General features: G+C 36.7%; 1 protein-coding gene across 1 annotated transcript; it reads left to right on the forward strand.

Annotated features, from left to right (window-relative positions):
• Nucleotides 1–609: 609 nt before the first annotated feature.
• On the forward strand, nucleotides 610–15,541 carry LOC113079095 (neuroepithelial cell-transforming gene 1 protein-like). Its single transcript, XM_026251294.1, has 4 exons — nucleotides 610–806; nucleotides 6,571–6,637; nucleotides 13,832–13,894; nucleotides 15,521–15,541. Exons 1-4 carry the CDS (start codon nucleotides 679–681, stop codon nucleotides 15,539–15,541), a joined length of 279 nt encoding a protein of 92 aa, XP_026107079.1. The 5' UTR covers nucleotides 610–678.
• Nucleotides 15,542–18,210: the final 2,669 nt, after the last annotated feature.

Below are 18,210 nucleotides of genomic sequence, written 5' to 3' on the forward strand. Positions count from 1 at the left end.
TGAGAAGGTGTGTCCAAACTTTTGGTCTGTACTGTGTGTGTGTGTGTGTGTGTGTATATATATATACACACACACACACACACACACACATACATATATATATATATATATATATATATATATATATATATATATATATATAGTAAACATTATATTACACTGATAGCCTATTATAGTAGCCTACACAAAAAGCAAAGGGGCGTAATAAAGTGTTGAATTTTTTTATTTATTTATATTTAAATATAATTAGAATTGTTTTTTTGTTTTTTAAATAGCCTACTATGTAAACATTTGGATACAAAATACATTACTTGGATACATTTAAATACAAAATTACTTTGATACATTTGAATACAAGAATGAGGAAATAAAAAAGATAATAATCAAAAAACCTTTTCTGTTATTCTACATAATAAACTGCACGAGACAGCAGGCGCGCAAGTGTTTCGTCACTAGTCGCCTTAAATCCCTCCCTTTTCGCCCTTTAGCAATCGTGCCCCCCTTGCCCGCTCCTGATTGGCTACAACTTCAGATTTCCACCATATTCAAAATCCGTCCTATCCGTTGAATATCGCGAACTTCCCACTTTCAATTCGCCCTCCAAAAATAGCTAATTTTAATTGTATTACGTTTTGTATACACCATTTACAGTAGCGCATTCCAGGTCCACATTTACAAATGGAGGAAACCGACGGATCTTCAGTAACTTTACCGGTGGCACAGCCGGTGAACGAAAGACCGAGGAGGAACAAGAGAAAGTCCTCGGTGGCGGATCTCGACGCGTCCCCAGAACACAATTTCAAACGGTCAGGAAGAGCCTATCACACACTTTGTATTAGGCGTTGTTGTTCTTTATTATTATTTTATAGCTAGCACTATTGTGGTTCTCGTATCCTTGCGTAACCAGTGGCCACTCTTTTTTCAAAAATGTGTTAGGTGATTGCATTTAAGCTGTTTTTTGTAGATATTATACACCACAACTAATGAGTTATTCTGTAGCATGCATCTAAACGGTTGAGTCTGGATGTATGAGGTTGTTGTTTTTTTCAAAGTGAACAAAACTTCCGCAATATGTCGACTAATGAAAACAGAGCATGACAAGCAGGGGAGTTTATGTTATTACTGCAATGTTTAATCCAACCACACGATGGCGATCTATGACACTAAATGAGAGCGGCGTTCAAGCCACAACATGAGAAAAGTTCAGCTCATAAATTGGCAATGTTTCAAATCGACATGATCCTTTGATCAGCTTTGTAATGCAAATGACTGAGTTACTAAAAACATCATTCATTTTAGCACCTTCAGGGCTAAAGATGTTTACAAAACATACAAAGTAGATCAAATAAAATCATGCAAAACCTTATTTTATTCTAAGACATTGATTTTGATCTTCATCTTTTTAATTAAAAGGTTAGAATGAATGGATGGACTGGCACAGTCAAATCTTTTTGTATAGCCATTTTAACAAAATGAAACCAAGCGGACATCTGATAATGTGTACCACATATAAATAGATCATGCCAAATATAAACAAGATATTTCGCGAGAAGCCAGAGAGCATCAAATGTGCTTTTATCACTGGCTAAAATAACAACAGTTTATTTTGGCAGAGGGTCGGGTTTTCTTTCATGCCAAGCCTTCTCCCCATTTGCCTCTTATACCATAAGAAAAACAACAAAAATGCCATGGAAACTTTATTTTTACATTTTTTCATAAAACTTGAGTGCTACTATGATGCAAATGCATTACTGTGTATCATTTGTCCTGGAAGAGTGACGAAAGTGACATGACATGTTATTTGGATGTTGTGAGACAGTTGCTTGGTGGCCGAGGTCAAAAAAGAGCCCTTTCTCACATATTATAAACTGGTCTGCGTCTATGGCTTTCAGGAAGTATAACCATGTTTAAATAAATTCTTACCCAAGCATCCCACACAATACACATCTACAGCACCAGCTTGACAGTGACGTCAAACTGTAAATAGACAAAGCAGAATCATACGGAATGTTCACAAAGAAGTGTTCAAACACAAAGTGTGCATTGAATTGGATATCTTTCAAGGGAACGCTTTATAAAGAGTTGAGAAAGTAGTAGGCAGTTACTCTGATGTAAGTGCTTTATTTTAAAGGTCATCGTTTAAATGTAATAGCATCTCTTTACAAGAAGCTGCATGATTTGTTCTTTTAATACGTTTTTCAATTCTGATTTTGGCATCAAATTGTTATGAAAACATGATATTAGAGATAAAATGTGTTGCATTATAATCCAGCATGCCACAGCGGTTAATGTTGTTTTGACCATTTTTGATTTATAATATCAACAAGGATGTTTTTTTTTAAATTGCTATACATTTTCAAGAATAGCACACATTAATAATATGAGAAACTTGAAGTTATTCAAAGCATTTTTTTTCAGATGATGAATTCTAAAAACACTGACAGCTATTTAGAATCCTATTGGCAGATGATGGAACTGCAGTTTGCACTTATAATAACTAGGACTCTAATCTATTTATCTTTATAGTGCTTGGTGTGAGTGGGCCTTAAAAGGATAGTTCACCCAAAAATGAAAGTTCTGTCATCATTTACTCACCCTCATGTCTTTCCAAACCTGTACGTGTTGTTTCTTATGTTGAACATAAAATAAGATATTCTGAAGATTGCTGGTAATCAAACAGTTGGTGAGTAAATGATGACAGAACTTTCATTTTTGGTGAACTATCTCTTTAACACTTGCCTTATATGAACTGTAAGCCAAAAAAAAGGCTTGTGACTTGAATAGCCCACCATAGGTTTTGACGTAGTGTTGTTTCACGGAAAAGCAAAATAGCCTTTTATTAAATGTCTTGTTTTTGGGCTTGTTTGGTCCAGTAATCCCAAAGGATTTATTCGACAATAACCCATTTAAAATCATATACGCACTGAAAACCAGATATAGTTCAGATAAGAGCACAACGTCACCGCTTTGCACATAGCAGGACGTCATAGGTGTTAAGGCAACTGTTATCCGATTTCAGATGATCTATTTGACACTCAAGCCCTTTGCATGGCCTTCTACAGGTTCCTCATATATGATGTCCCATATTTGACAGTGAAGACCACAACAAAGAGAGCTTTTGAAGTGATCTGGATGAGTAAGTGACATAGCATTCCTCCAAGGCCTCTCCTTTGTTTGCTACGTAAAGCACAGTGAAACCAAACCTACTTAGCTTAACCTGAGTCCCCTTTAATGTTTTCCCACCTTAACGTCAGTGGGATTGCCTTCTCAATGACTGAAGATAATAAAAACACCTGAAACCAACATTGCCCGTCCCCTTAAAAACTAAATATCGGTTCGTCTAGTACATTGTGACTTCTTAGGATGTCCAAGATTCAGAATACAGTACACAGAAAGTACAATTGTGTTCATGTGATTTTCCACACATCAAAACAACCAGGACAACAACGACGTCCCCCTGTGAACACAAAGTAGCATCTTACATGTTCCCTGATTTGTATTGAATCTGCTGACACTCAGTGGTGGTAGCATAGTGATGTAATGTCCTGTAGAGTTCTTAGAACAGGTCAGGCCTCATTCTTGGTCTATTTATGTCGTCTGCTACATTGCTGGTGAGAGACTGGTGTTTCGTTGATGTAACCATCACAGGGTGTGGGTGCTTTCGGTCCATATTTGTCATGCCGATGTCCGGCGCTTCAGACAACACCTCGGCATTCCAGACATGTTTGGGAAGCAATACACACTCGCAGGATCCCTGCTCAGTTCCTGAAGCTCCCAAACAGCACACATTGAGGATGCTTCTCTTATCTGATAAACCTGTTTCAGGCATTGGAGCTGATGAGTGGAATCAGGTGTGTTTGATTATTGCTTAGGGCCTTCAGGCTTGGGGAAATCTGCTGTAGGAATTTTACACAATATGGCTACAGGTCATGGGTTTGATTTATTCTGCCTTGAGGTCATTAGCACAATAATTTCGTTTTTTTTTTTTCTCTTTTAACAAGACTGTTTGTATTCACGCATGCTGTCTGGTCTAAGTATGACAGATTAGAAAGGAGTATATCTAAATAGGAAGTCATAAATACTACACTATAATTCAAAAGTTTGAATTTAGCGATTTTTTTTTTAAAGTAATTTAATAACTTTATTCACTTACTCAAGTGCATAAAATTTCTCAAAAGTGACAGAAAAGACATTACATTTTATAGTATTAAAATAGAAAACAGTTGTTTAAAATGTAAATATTTTTCAATATTAGTTTTTAATAATTATTGGACTATTATTGGAGTTGTTGTGATGCTGTCTTTGGAAGATTTTCTGTTGAAAAAAAATGGGCGAGAAAAAAAAATTCTATTATGAATTTTAAGGTAATGAAATTAGCTAATATTTACATACAAAAACAGCGAGTGACAAGAGGTTGTATGGTGTTTTATGCAGTGACACCATCCCAAAATTGGTGCGCTACTCCTAGTCGTCTGCTAAGTACATTATGTTTTGGCCCAGTCATGGTCAGGTTTGTTTTTATCGGTATAAAATAAATATGCTGTCTACTTCTTGTAACTATGACCTATTTCTCAGCAGGGCAGCATGGAACGGAGGACACTCCATCATGCTATTGACAGCGTCATTTGTTCTACATATTTAGACCCCTGTTGTCTTAAGCAGACGAGCCCACCCACAGTAAAGTCTTTTTCTAGTGGACACCTCTGTCTGCTCAGATAATATCTCACACAGGATCAATATTGTGCTCGCTGCATTTTTACATTGCATTCCACCTGTACCCCCTACGGCTTCAGACATAATTAAGTTGTAAAACACATCTTAGTTGAATGAGTCACACTTGAAGTCTTTCTGAGAACCAGCTTCTCACTTCCCAGAAACATTCTTTCTCGGTGGGATTTTACTGTAATTACCTATTCTCTCAAACACACTTTGAATTCTTCTGTCATCTGCACTCCTTTGCAAGAAATAATAAACAGACAACTGATGGAAAGAGAGAGATGGGAGATGCCGGTGGGAAACACATCTTCACAGACTGAATAAGAGAAATTTGCCCAAACATACAAGTGCCCACACCTCTGCCAGACCCTATGTTAGATGGCAACCAGAGAATATATGTGTTTTAGTGATGATTCATTTTGATGAAGTTTGCTTTTAATATAAAACACTTCTGTTATGGAGGCTAGCAGACCCAGACTCATCCTCATGCATTCAGGACTGCTTTCCCTGCTAATAGATTTATGCAATATTAAATATTTCTGATTTAAAAAAGTAATATTTCATTTAAGTAAATACTGAGTTGAAAATTCCAATGTGTATATGTATTTACACTACTGTTCAAAAGTTTGGAATCAGTAAAAAACATTTTTTAAATAAAGTAATACTTTTATTTAGCAATGACTCATTAAATTCATCAGATACAGTAAAGACTTAATTTATCTCAGTTCCAGAGAAATATTGGGCAGCGCCAAATCAGCATATTACTATGATTTCTGAATAATCATGTGACACTAAGACTGGAGGAATGACTGCTGAAAATTCATCTTTGTCATCAGAGATAAACTACATATACAGTATTAAAATAGAAAACTGTTGTTTTAAGATGCAATAGGGTTTTACAATATTACTGTTTTTACTTTTTTTCTGAGAGTAAGAGACTTTTCAAAGTCGTGTATTTATATGGCCAGTAGCCATATGATAGTGTATGTATTGTGCTGTTAAATTTTTTTTGACCCATATGGCCTTGATTACATCAGCAAACAAAACTCATTTTAGAGTGATTTGAGAGGCAGAGAATAACATTTGCTGACATACACTCGAGGGTAATTCATCAGTCTGTTGCAGTGTTGCTAAAATGAACAACCCGATAGCAATACTAATTAACTCCGTTAATGATGATTTAATCCTAGTTCTGAAGATTATCTTAGAATTTTTTTTAATGGCTTTTTATAAGAGATTTGGTGGGGCGGCTGTCCCATTACAGTGTCTGAAAAAAGAAGCGGCTCTTCTCAAAAAGGAACCCCGGGTATCTTTACAAACATGACCTCGCTGAGACTGTTGTCACCAGTCCCCAAATAAGGGCCCAACCAACAATGAGGGGCAGTGCATTCATGAGTAAAACAGGACATGATGGATTGAGACTAAAGGAAACGGCACGTGGCTAAAAGACAGCAGAAACTAAGTGTCTTGGTGCGAGTTAGAGAGATTGGGGCTAAGTGACGCTCTCTCTGTATCGGTCCTGCAGACCATGATGCAGTGTTACGGGAGACAGAGCTACACCAGGCTTGGTGTGTGGTACGTACAGGATGTGTCTTTACATTTACAGGCTCTTCTTGTGGACACACTGACATTGTTAGGTTATGGACATACTAATGGAGTTAGTTTTAGTTTTTCTGCAGAGTCTACATCATTACTGCACAACCAGAAGTCTAGGTCTGGTTGAATGCTTTGTATTTGTCTGGGTTTCTGTATGAAGAGGGGGTTGCATGTTTTTTTGTTTTGTTTAGTTTTATTCAAATGGCTTTAGAAATATAATTGCTTTGAGAATCTTATGTTGTGTTTTTCTTGCTGTAGGCCGTCTTTGAGACGAGGAAGTTCTTTTGTCTTCCTGACACCTGGACCTCAGTGGGACTTCACTCTGGTGAGTAGCTTATGACATCCATATGTCTCTTTCAAGCATACAAAACACTCGGTAGCTCTGTTCCTAGCCACCTTGCTGTCCACTCAATATAGGCAGCTAGCTACTAAGGTAACATATGTTATTGAATAAGTGATTTGAAACAGTCTTCATAGCACCTCTCCATTGAATCAAAAGGAAGAATTGACTCCTGATTGATTTCAAGTAGAGTTTGACTTTAGCATGTTGCTATGATAACATCACTATAATTCTTATGCAAACACATTAGCTGTAGGATGTATAGCATAACCTACATAAGCCCCTTTCACACTGCGAATCCGGAAAATACACTGGTAATGTGTCACGGTAATTGTTTCCCGGGTCGCTAGATTTTCCCCGATTTCCGTTTTTTTTACTAGTATTATCTTTAAGCAACAAACAAGAAAGAAGGAAAGTGTGCATAAACAAGATGTTTATTTGGTATTTAATAGGCCAAACTGGCTTTTGGCTATTGAAAACAATAACCATAACCATCTGAAATTAATGACAGTAACTGCACAGTAAGTAGCCTACATTCAGTACAAACATAGATGATACAGACATCAGCATTTAGTTTTGTTTTTTTTTTTTAATTGGATTGAAACTACAGAGAACTGGCCTTAAATTAAAAGATTAACTGTAACCATGAGAAATTAAATGGCAATAACTGCATAGTTCTAGAGTCCAAACAACACAATCAACACACATTCAATAAAATGTTTCTTAATCAGCATTCAGTATTTTAGTTTTTATATTTGGTTTAAAAAAAAAAAAGGGTCTTTACCAGTGAGACTAAATAAAAGTATGCTATATAAATATATTATTCCAAAATGTTTAAATCAAATAATGTTCATGCGAATAAAACAAAGGTGCAAAGTGTTTCATCAAAAAAAAAAAAAAAAAAAAAGAGGTCCAGGTGACAATATAAAAAATATTGTTTCAAGTTAATGGCTAATGACAGGCTAATGACAAGAAGTAATTTTTAACCCCAGCTTTAAAGGTCTTCATGGATGTAAACTACCTAATCTCAATTAATGCCACAAGTAAATTAGGCCTGACTGTTCTATTCACTTTCACATTACCAGTCCATGTCAGTATATTACTGCCTGTAAGTGGGAACAAAATTTTTATATAAAAAAATTGGACGCACAACAGGTAACCTTTGTATATTAAATGACGTGAATGCTGTAGCCTCAATGGTGCTTTGCTACGGTTCACCGGTTTTCATGCCTCAGAAACTAATACTACACCCATAAGGTAATTTTTTTTAAAAACCTCCCATCCTTTTCCTTTGCACAAGTTCCCAAGTGTACTTTTCCCTTGCCCTTTATGATTATTTTGGCAGAAATTGTTTTCCACTAAACCAGGACATTGTTGCCAACTGATGACATCTCAGTCCTCTCATGGCATCGCATGCCTCTGGTTCAGCTGATGCACAAGTTGCCTCCCAATTCCCAAGCATCTCTCTCCCAACACAAATTTCCACAAATTCAACTAAAGTCCTTATTCCCACTGAATCAGTTGAGCAGTAAATGCAAACTAGTTTGAGAGAATAGAGCCTGATTAGAGCATTCCAAAGTTTATGAAGGCCAAGCAAAATGCAATCCATCTCTCATCAGTAGGAATGGACTGCTTTATCCTGTGCCAGAATGTTCCTTTGATATATAATTTTTTTTCATTAATACACACACATTAACTTATCTAGCGGGCACATGGGCCTCATTAGGCTTCCAGCTCGAGCACCATTATCTCACCTTCAACACCCTGCCGAGGTGAGAGAGTATTTATATCTCTTATTCCCTCTCAGAATCCTGGAACATGAAAGAATTAAATCTTTGTCTTTAATGTGGAAGTAGTTCTTCTGGTTAAGGCTGTCTGCATAGCTGCAGGGTGAACAAGGTTATGTAACAACAGATGGATTACGCAGGAAGCAGCCTGCAGACCTCTGTGATACTACCGGATTAAATTTTGATAGTTTGTTCTGCCAACATGCAAAGACGATTTGAAAAAATCTATCTCAGACATGTTCAAATATCTGGTTTCATCGTCTTCTGACATGTATATATTTGTTAGATAATTTAAAGGTTTTTGTTATGTCTATAAGGCTGGTTTTACACTGCAAGCTTGGGTGGCGTGTGAGCAGCGTGTATTTTTTTTCTGCTGTGCAAATGAACCAACGAGTGCATTCACACCAGGGGCAGGAGCGTCACATGAGCAGTGCTGAAGCCATTGTTTTGGCGGCTAGTCTATATTTGTCGAGCCACTCATGCTCAATTAAAGTGACAACACTTTTCATGAACAAAATAAATATGATTTCACACAAAAAGTGCTAAAAATGCACAGAATAAGCATGTCTAGTGTGTTTTAACAAGAATTGGAGTAAGTCAGAAAAGAAAATGAAGAGTCAAATTTGTTGATGCATCGATCCGATACTCGCTGTAATTGTGCACGGAAGTTATTGGTCTAAATGTTCTGCAAAAACGGTCAACGGTGAAAATCAATAGTAGATTGTCCAACAGTTTAACACTAATATTGGACCTAAACAAACACCTTAAATATAAAGTAGGCTATTCAAAACAGGTAAGTTCATATATTGAGTAAAGTTGAAATGAACAGAGTTATCACTCATACAACGCTCCGGACCGCGCCTCATGATGAGAACGACGCACCGCCACAGAAACAAAAATGAGATGCATTCTATCATAACTGTGGCTTTAAACTCAGTGAGGGTTGGTTTAAAATAATGCACATATATAGGCTGTTCAGATTACTTGTAAAAATGCAATGAAACACCTTATATCTGCAGACGATGTACGTCTGTTTGTGGATGGAGACTTTGTAACGGCCAAAACTATGTATTTTACATCACATTATAGTGCGGTGTGCATGAAAATAATAACAAGGCGGCAGAGTGAACTTATCATCCATAGTGGTTCTCACATAGTCCTTCTACGTCATCACCACATATTGTGTGTTATAAGTTAAGTGATCAGTCTTTAAGAGAAGGACTACGTGAGAACCACAATGGATAAGTTCGCTCTGCCGCCTTGTTTTATTTTGGCTTTACTTTATTTGTAACATCAAGAAAGAGTTAATCTCTTACAAATGAGAAGAGCATGTTGCTGTGTACCTGCCATTAAATGATTGGGACACCAACTCCTCGTTTTCTCTCGCTTTCATTTCATGGATTTAATGAGTTATCAAAACGTTACAACTTCAACGACTACAAGGCTCTAATCCTCATTTGTGCGTGCATGCATGTGTATGTGTGAAATGTGGTGCTGAAGTGAAATAGCTGGGCAGTTTGATAGCCGAATTATAATAGGCCATCTAATATTTTTTTTTATAATAAGTTATTATAATTTAATACATTAATAGGAGATGGAGTATAATATCGTCTTGACTATCGACAGACACATCTGCTTACGTCGATAAATGATACTATCGTCTATCGGCACAACCCTATTTTGGAGCCACTGCTGTTACTCTGCTCAAGCTTGTGGTGTGAAACAGGTTTAATTAATTAAATTAAGTATTACAGGAACAGTTCTCTTCCAAAATAAAAATTATGATAATTTTCTCACCCTCATGCCATCCAAGATGTTCATGTCTTTCTAGGATTCCAGGATTTTTCTCCATATAATGGTCTTAAATGGTAGCCAACGGTTGAAGGTCCAAATCGCAGTCTTAATGTTTTAATTTTAACCGCACATGACCTTTCCAATGTGTTTACGTAATGTGTGAGTTTGTGGATGAGTATCATGGAGCTAGTGCAAGACTTGCATATGTGGTTAAAAAGTATAGTCTTTTTCTTTTTTTTTGAAAATGACTGATTGTTTTGCTGAATAAGACCCTGTTCCTCGTCTGGGATTGTGTAGAGCCCTTTTAAACTGCAATTTGGACCTTCAACCCGTTGGCCACCATTTAAGTCCATTATATGGAGAAAAATCCTGGAAATGTTTTCCTCAAAAATTTTATTTCTTTGACTGAAAACAGGAAGACATGAACATATTGGATGACATGAGGGGTGGGTAAAGTATCAGGAAATTTTAATTCTGGAACTAATCCTTTGATGCATTTCACTTAATCATAAGGAAACTAACATGGTTCTTATGAAAGCGATTTGATGTTTTGGCATTCACACAAAACATTGGTGGTTTTTCTTCTGTAGCTTCTGTATTACTGTTACAATATGAGTCAGATTGATTGCAGAAGACACAGGAAGCAGCTTGAGACTTTCTTATAGAAAATGAAAATCATGCTATTAAGTCTTTTTTTGTAACGTTGACATGCTTAAAGCTGAAGTAGGTAACTTTTGTAATCATATATTTTTTACATATTTGTTAAACCTGTCATTATGTCCTGACAGTAGAATATGAGACAGATAATCTGTGAAAAAAATCAAGCTCCTCTGGCTCCTCCCAGTGGTCCTATTGCCATTTGCAGAAATACATCACTCCCGTTAAGAAACAACCAATCAGAGCTGCGGTCCGTAACTTTGTTTGTGTTCAAAATGTAGAAAAATGTATGTAATAAGCGAGTACACCATGAATCCATTTTCCAAACTGTGTTTTTAGCCTGTCCTGAATCACTAGGGTACACCTATAATAAGTGTTTATATTCTGACTATTTTAGATTGCTTCGGGGGTACCGCGGCGGAGTAACCCAGTACCTTTGTGATTCTTCATAGACATAAACAGAGAGAAGTAGTTCCGGCTACGATGTTCTTCCGCAAGACGCAATCAGTTCTGTTTATTAACCGCTAGAGCGTCAAAAGTTACCGACTGCAGCTTTAATGAAGTTGATGAGACTGCCTGAACAATTGATGAAAGTTAAAGTCGTGACATTTGCCAAGTATGGTAACCCATATTTGGAACTGTTGCTCTGCATTTAACCCATCCAAGTGCGCACAAACACAGCATTGAGTAGGAAACACACACACTGTGAATACACACCCGGAGCAGTGGGCAGCTATTTGCTCCAGTGCCTGTGGGTTCAGTGCCTTGCTCAACTTTAAAGATTTCCTTTTCTTCTCTGAAACAACTTCTTTTTTTTTTTAGCTAACATCAGGTTCTCTAATTTTTCAGCTCCTTTCTACCAAACATCATGAGTCCACGGTTCACACCCAGTTAAAATGATTGGAGGTCTGCTTTTTTCTCTAATCGAATATCCAGTTTTACTTGGAAAATGTTACATTACAGAAGTTAAATGGGTTGCAAACACCATTTCATAATGCCTCTTTCCATTAATTTTATTTTTTATTTTTTGCTTTTTCGACTTTTTCCCCTCATTGATTGGTAATCAGTGCTCTTTCTTTAAAAGATGGGCTTCATGCATATACATTTTTGTCCAGACCTTTCAAAATCACAGTATGCAAACCACGTCTTTGTCATCATGTGCACAAACTCTTCATCCTAGATCTTACTGACCCCTGAGTGTCCAAAAAACATGACTTTGATTGGGCTTGTTGTAATAATAATAATTTCATGTTTTTTGTGCTGGCAGCTGCTTGGTCTCATAAATTATTTGCAGTAACATCCATTTATGGTTTGTCCATCAGGAACATGCAGTTTGGAGCCAAAATACATGGCCTCTCTATCACTTTGACCTTTTCTCTGTTGATCTCAGTTTTCTTTCTTCTTATTTTGAATCTTTAGTTTTACTTTTTAATGCTTTCTGATGTTGACCAAATTTTTTACTTTACACACATTTTTTTTATCAAAATACACTAGCAATATCAGTGCCACTTGTAATCTTACAGACCATTAGCCTTTCTGCATTCTCAGATAACACACAAAAGCAGCCACTTATCTCCGTTATCCATTAAAACATTCAAAACCAAACACCATGAGTAACCTGTGATTCACTCAGTAGCTCAGCTTCTGATTGGCCAGCAATCAACTAAAACCCTCCAATGAGGGTCTAGATTAATTATCTCCCATTGTCTGTGAATGGGGATTTGCTAAATGATAGCTTGTCATTTATTGTTTTAGTGTGTTTGCCAACTTGTTTGCCATGAATGGGTATGATGTTAAATTAGCCTTATCTACTCATTGCTTCAGTGAAACTCGAGGTGAACTGTTTGTATGGTGTTTGGTTTTGATCACATGACTTTACAAATTGCTTTCACCTTATAGGAGAACAAAGCGCTCTTTCAAGGTTCATTAAGCTATAACTTTGCTACCAACTAAACGGTCTTAAATGGCCTGTATTGAGTGATTTTGTAAAGTGGTTTTGGGAAAAGTCCAGGTAAAACAGCATTAAGGCAATAACAAAGCGTCGCCCTCTACATTGCGAGTTAATCAAAAAATGTGACGTCATCGTGGTGTTGCTGGAAGTTCACTTTGAGTGCATTTAAACTCATTTCACATGACAGTGTGCATGGCATTTTTTGTAACGTTCCACGCAGCTCCCCATCCAAAGGTGCAAGAGTTCAGGGTAATTTTTGGCCGAACATGCATGTCTGTGCTGGCGTTTGTATAAAACGAGCAGTTTAATGTGAAGTTCAAACTCCATCAGGTGCTTTCTGACGATAAACAATGCATAGTTTTTATTTTTGCATAGTTTGTCCAAAGCTTTTTATTTGAAGTACGTTTTATTTTTATTTTATAAAAATAGAATTCTAATTCATTTAGATAATCATTATACACTATTTGCTTAAAGTTGTCTTGTGTTAAATGCGAAATAAAGCCACTAATATTTAAGATTGTTTTAAGTTTATACATAAAGGAATTATTAATTCATCAACTCATTCATCACAAGACTTAAACAGGCAAATGACTTCTCACCGGTTATTCCCGGCGGTTTTAGAGGACAATTACTCTTCAATTACTCAAAGAACAGTACAACGGCGAACGCAACACGTATAAAAACGTATAAAAGCTTGTCTACTTGGGAAGGTGCATGCGCAGTCACCGGAGGCTCGCGAAGCAGAGCAAGGCAAAAGTATAAATCCCGCTTTAGGAGCTATTGTATTTGTAACCCATAATAATGCCAGCTTTTGATGTAGCACTTTGCATATTCTTCAGGAAACTAAAGGAAACCATAGAAGTTGAAAAAAGAATGTCTTCCTTGGTTCCCCTCTCAGAGCCAAAAAGTTTTTGTATTCTTTGCAAGTCTCCCCTTTTAGTTAAATGTGTATTGTGCAACAGATTCTTATAGGCTGTTTTCTTTTTGCAGAAACGAAAGCGCAGAGAGAAGGATGATGCAGATGCAGTCAGTCTATGCAGCTTTGATTTCAAGGTAAGAAAACTAGCAAAACAACATGGGTTTTGCAAGGGCAGATTTGGCGCAACAGATTTTTCAAATTACACAAATCAAGAGGTCTTGCTTTTTAAATTACTCCCTGAAGTCAGTCTGTCCTCAGCATGTCTCAAAACAACATCAAAAGTCCCATAATAACAACACCATGAAAGACCTAAATTAAAAAAGAAGCTTCCCTCTGCCATATTTGACAGCAAAATCAAAGCCATTTTGCACAAGAATCCTAGAAGAAATCACTTGTTTGTGGCAGAAATCAAAGCCTTTTAACCTTGAGGAATTTAATCCTAGAAAATCTTTCCACTGATAAATCCAAAAGATTATTTCTTTCAAACCCATAAACTTTCCATGATTACTGTCAGCAATTATCCTCATTTCAGTAAGGACTCAATTAATATGCGCTGCTGTGTAAACTAACAAATTCTGTAATTTGTAATCTCACTGAGCACACCCAGATCTTCTGTAATTTGACAGACAGGAGAACAATATACCTGAAATGACTTCCATCAGTCTTGCGCTTTCAAGATGAGAGAGCTCTGATTCACCAGAGTCTTTATGCCTTAAGGAATGGAAAAAAGCTGAGGTTATTACTAGTGCTGGGCGGTATACCGGTTGATCACAAATAACGGAAATATTTTTCTTATGATATTAATTTTTTTAATAACGCAATACCGGTGTTATTTAAATAATCTGTTACTCAGACCCAGGCAGTGCACTGTATGAGACAAAAGAGTTATATAGCCAAAACCACCACATAGCCGCTCAACATCTACTGTACATGCATGTTGATTTTATCAGAAGATTTTATAAATGAGAGTGACTCCTGGTTAACATGTATTAATTGGTTGTGTTTCGTCACTGTTTAGAGTGGAATTCTTTACAATATTCACTCAGCATGACAGTAAAATGGGGCATTCTAAGTCAATCTACTTCAGTAGCCTACTTAAAAAAAAAAAGAAAAAAAAAGTGGTTTACAAAAAAAAAATTATGTTACTGTTATATACACAGTGATCCCGGTATAATTTTGTAAAATAGCGTGATATTAATTTTTGGTCATACCGCCCACCACTAGCAATTACACAAAAACAACAACTCATAACAAAATTTCCTGCATTGGCAAATAGAATATTTTTTAATAGCATTTGCACAAACTAAGAAGTGTCAATGTCTTTAAATGGTCACAGTTTAGGGTCTTACTCCATGACTAATTTAACTTGCGTAGCTTGAAGTCTGATCAGATTGCGATATATTGTTCAAGTCTGTGAGAATGAAAAGGAAAGAGGCTGTAGGTGTGTGGGATGTGTCTGGACCGAGGGGTGTGTTATTAGTTACCTGCTCTGTTTGGTGGCAACCTCCTCCGTTGAGGGTGCATTGACTCAATTGTAGTTAAATATACTTGAGATTAGGATGTATGTGATTTTTATTGTTTATTTATTTATATTTTTGTAGATGTTTGAGCGTTTTGTTGTCACACCAAAATAAGAAATTACTTAAGCAAATTATGGTTCCACACGTTTAGCGAACGCACTGTACTGAAAAAACTGACGACAAAAAAAAAAAAAAAACTGTTTTACTGCAAGTCACATTGTGACTGATTTTGTGTTTCAGTTTCATTCTCTGTATTTATAAGAGGATGTTGCAAATGACTGTCAGGAACTGACATTTATGACACCTTTTGAGTTTGCCATAAATGAAATTAATGCCATATGAGTGGGGTAGGGAATGTCTGGTAACATTAAACCATAGAAGGACATTTTCAGTTCAGATCAAAGGTTTTCACAAAACAAAATTTATAAACATCACATTTCTTCCTTATATAAATATGAATCATTATATTAATTTAAAACAATTTTTTTATATTTTATAAATCTTTTATATTTTAAAAATGTACAACTGTATGTGTTTTCTACATAAAAACATGGTCCATTTTCGCATTGGTCTGAACAAAAACAGAAAACTTTTCAGAATCCAAACTAAATCCTCCACCATCATCTTTTCTGTCTCATCTCATTTTTCTTGTCAGTCAGCTCGACTCGCTCCCCTCACTGGATAAATTAATGTTTTTTATCACTATAAAAAAATCTAAATGACGGTGTGGTCAGTGCCGTGGTGGGCAATTGACATAACCGGTGTTGTGGCTTAACAATGGTACACAGTCAGCACCGTCTAGCGCAGCAAGCCTACCGGTAACGGCTGTACACGAAAGAAGCACTGCTATCACAAATGCTACATTATCAGGCATTATAGAAAAGTTTAAATGAAAATGCCATCAAAACCTTTCTGAAGAGAACCTGTTCCCTTCAGAGATACATTCATATAAAAACACCCACGCTGCATTTTGACTTTGAAATGTGTAGTGTTCTTATGTACTCAATGAAATCATAGCCTTTTTATGCTTAATCATCACATAATCCCTAATCATCCATTCTTATCTTTCCGTCCCCAAATCCAGAACTCTCGAATTAAGACTTTATTCCTTTTAAGGTATTTCAGACTTTATGGCCTTAAATTTGACCGTTCTCTGGCAAAAGGTGGCAATTGTTTAGAACCGGCTCGTGTTTCCACTGGAAGGGATTAGGGATGCACCGAAATTAAAATTCTTGGCTAAAGCCAAACAAAATGAAACACTAGAATACTGAACACGGTTTTTCACATCTTTCCCCCATGTAGATCTATTTTGCCTTTTTTTTTTTTTTTTTGCATAAATTAAATTTCCAAAATGTTTTTTTTTACTGTTTTGTCCTGCTTTCTAATAAAAAAAATCTATAACAAAACAACAATTTAAAAATATTTACTTAACACTTAATACTTTTTTTAACGTTCTAGCAGACAGCAACAAAGCTCAATTTAACCTAAATTAATGAGTTGCAGAGCAGAAGATACTTCTTTTAAAACATTAGAATATATTACAGATCCCAATTTGAACAGTATGTGTGAATGTTATAATATCATCACCAACATGTGACGTTTGTCTCTTATGCTGCCCACTGCTGAACTTACATATTGAATTATTGTTCTTAATTTACCTGAACTCCGACGGCTTTTAAAAATAGTGCCTTTCAAACTGCGGTCTGTAGTGGAAGCTCCACCTACTGAAATCATATGTTTCCTTGTTCAAGACCAGCAAGGTCTTGGGGTTGATTCAGAACCAGGATTTTTAAAGTAGAAAAGTACAGCCTGGATCCCATTTGGGCTCCAGCTCTGGCACAGGCCCTGGTGGAAAAGCGATATGAGCATTTCATTTTTGTGCTATATTCCAAGTCTTCAGAAGCCATACAATAGCTTTTAAATCAACTACTTTCTTCAAAATGCCTTATTTTTCTCCACAGATGAAATGTATACAGGTTTGGAATGTCATGTTGGTGTGGCATATTTACATTTACATGATGGGTATCGCATTTACAATTTGTAAGCATCGTGGAGGAAAATGGCCGATAAAATCCAGAATGGTTCCACAGAAGCGGAAGATGAATAAATGAGGGATGGGTCATGACGCAATTGATAGAGTGATTCCAGAGAAAAACAGTTGCTGTTCCTGTGTTGGTGTACACTTGCATACGCAGACGTCACATGCTACTACAGCCTATTCCCAGTGCAGGCTTGTCTTGTAGCCACTTCTTTGTTAAGGGACAGGAATACTTGGTACCATGTGAAACACCGTTTCCCACACACTGATGAGAAACAGAACACTTTCAAAGAACTTGGACAGAAGAGATGATCTAGCGAGCTTTATCGTATGGTGTTCTTTATTTTGATAATCAAAGTCTTTACAAGTATAGATAATGCATCCTGGAGGAATTTAATTATCCACCAGGGGGCAGCACCACAATCCACTTCACACTTCCGCTCACTGTCTATTCAGCAGAGGTTTATCAGATTGTAGCACACAAAAGAAAGTTAGCACACATTTCCCCAGTAGGCAAGCTCACACATGGCCCGCATGGAGTGTGTCACTTTTGTATGATGGTGTGTTTGTGCTTCACACCCAGATGTCCAGCTGTCATGTGTGTCGGGGTGTTAGCCTGCAGGGGGTGCAGGCTGAGCCGCGCTCTCATGCAATCTGCCTTCCACACCTCTCGTCAAAAACACGCTGAGAACAGTATGAAAGTGTTTCCACATGGGAAAAGTAAAGAAGGGAACCCTGTTATTGATTTTTTTTTTTTTTCTGGGGGGGGGGCTTATATTCAATTATTAGCACTTGTATCCAAAGAGACTTAGAAATGAGCAACACAAATTATTTATCATAAGGAGGAAATAATGTGTTGGCAATAAAGTTTAAAACGTAGTCCAGAATAGTA

This window comes from Carassius auratus, unplaced genomic scaffold, assembly GCF_003368295.1.
Source record: "Carassius auratus strain Wakin unplaced genomic scaffold, ASM336829v1 scaf_tig00027159, whole genome shotgun sequence".
In the NCBI taxonomy this organism is placed as follows: Eukaryota; Metazoa; Chordata; class Actinopteri; order Cypriniformes; family Cyprinidae; genus Carassius; species Carassius auratus.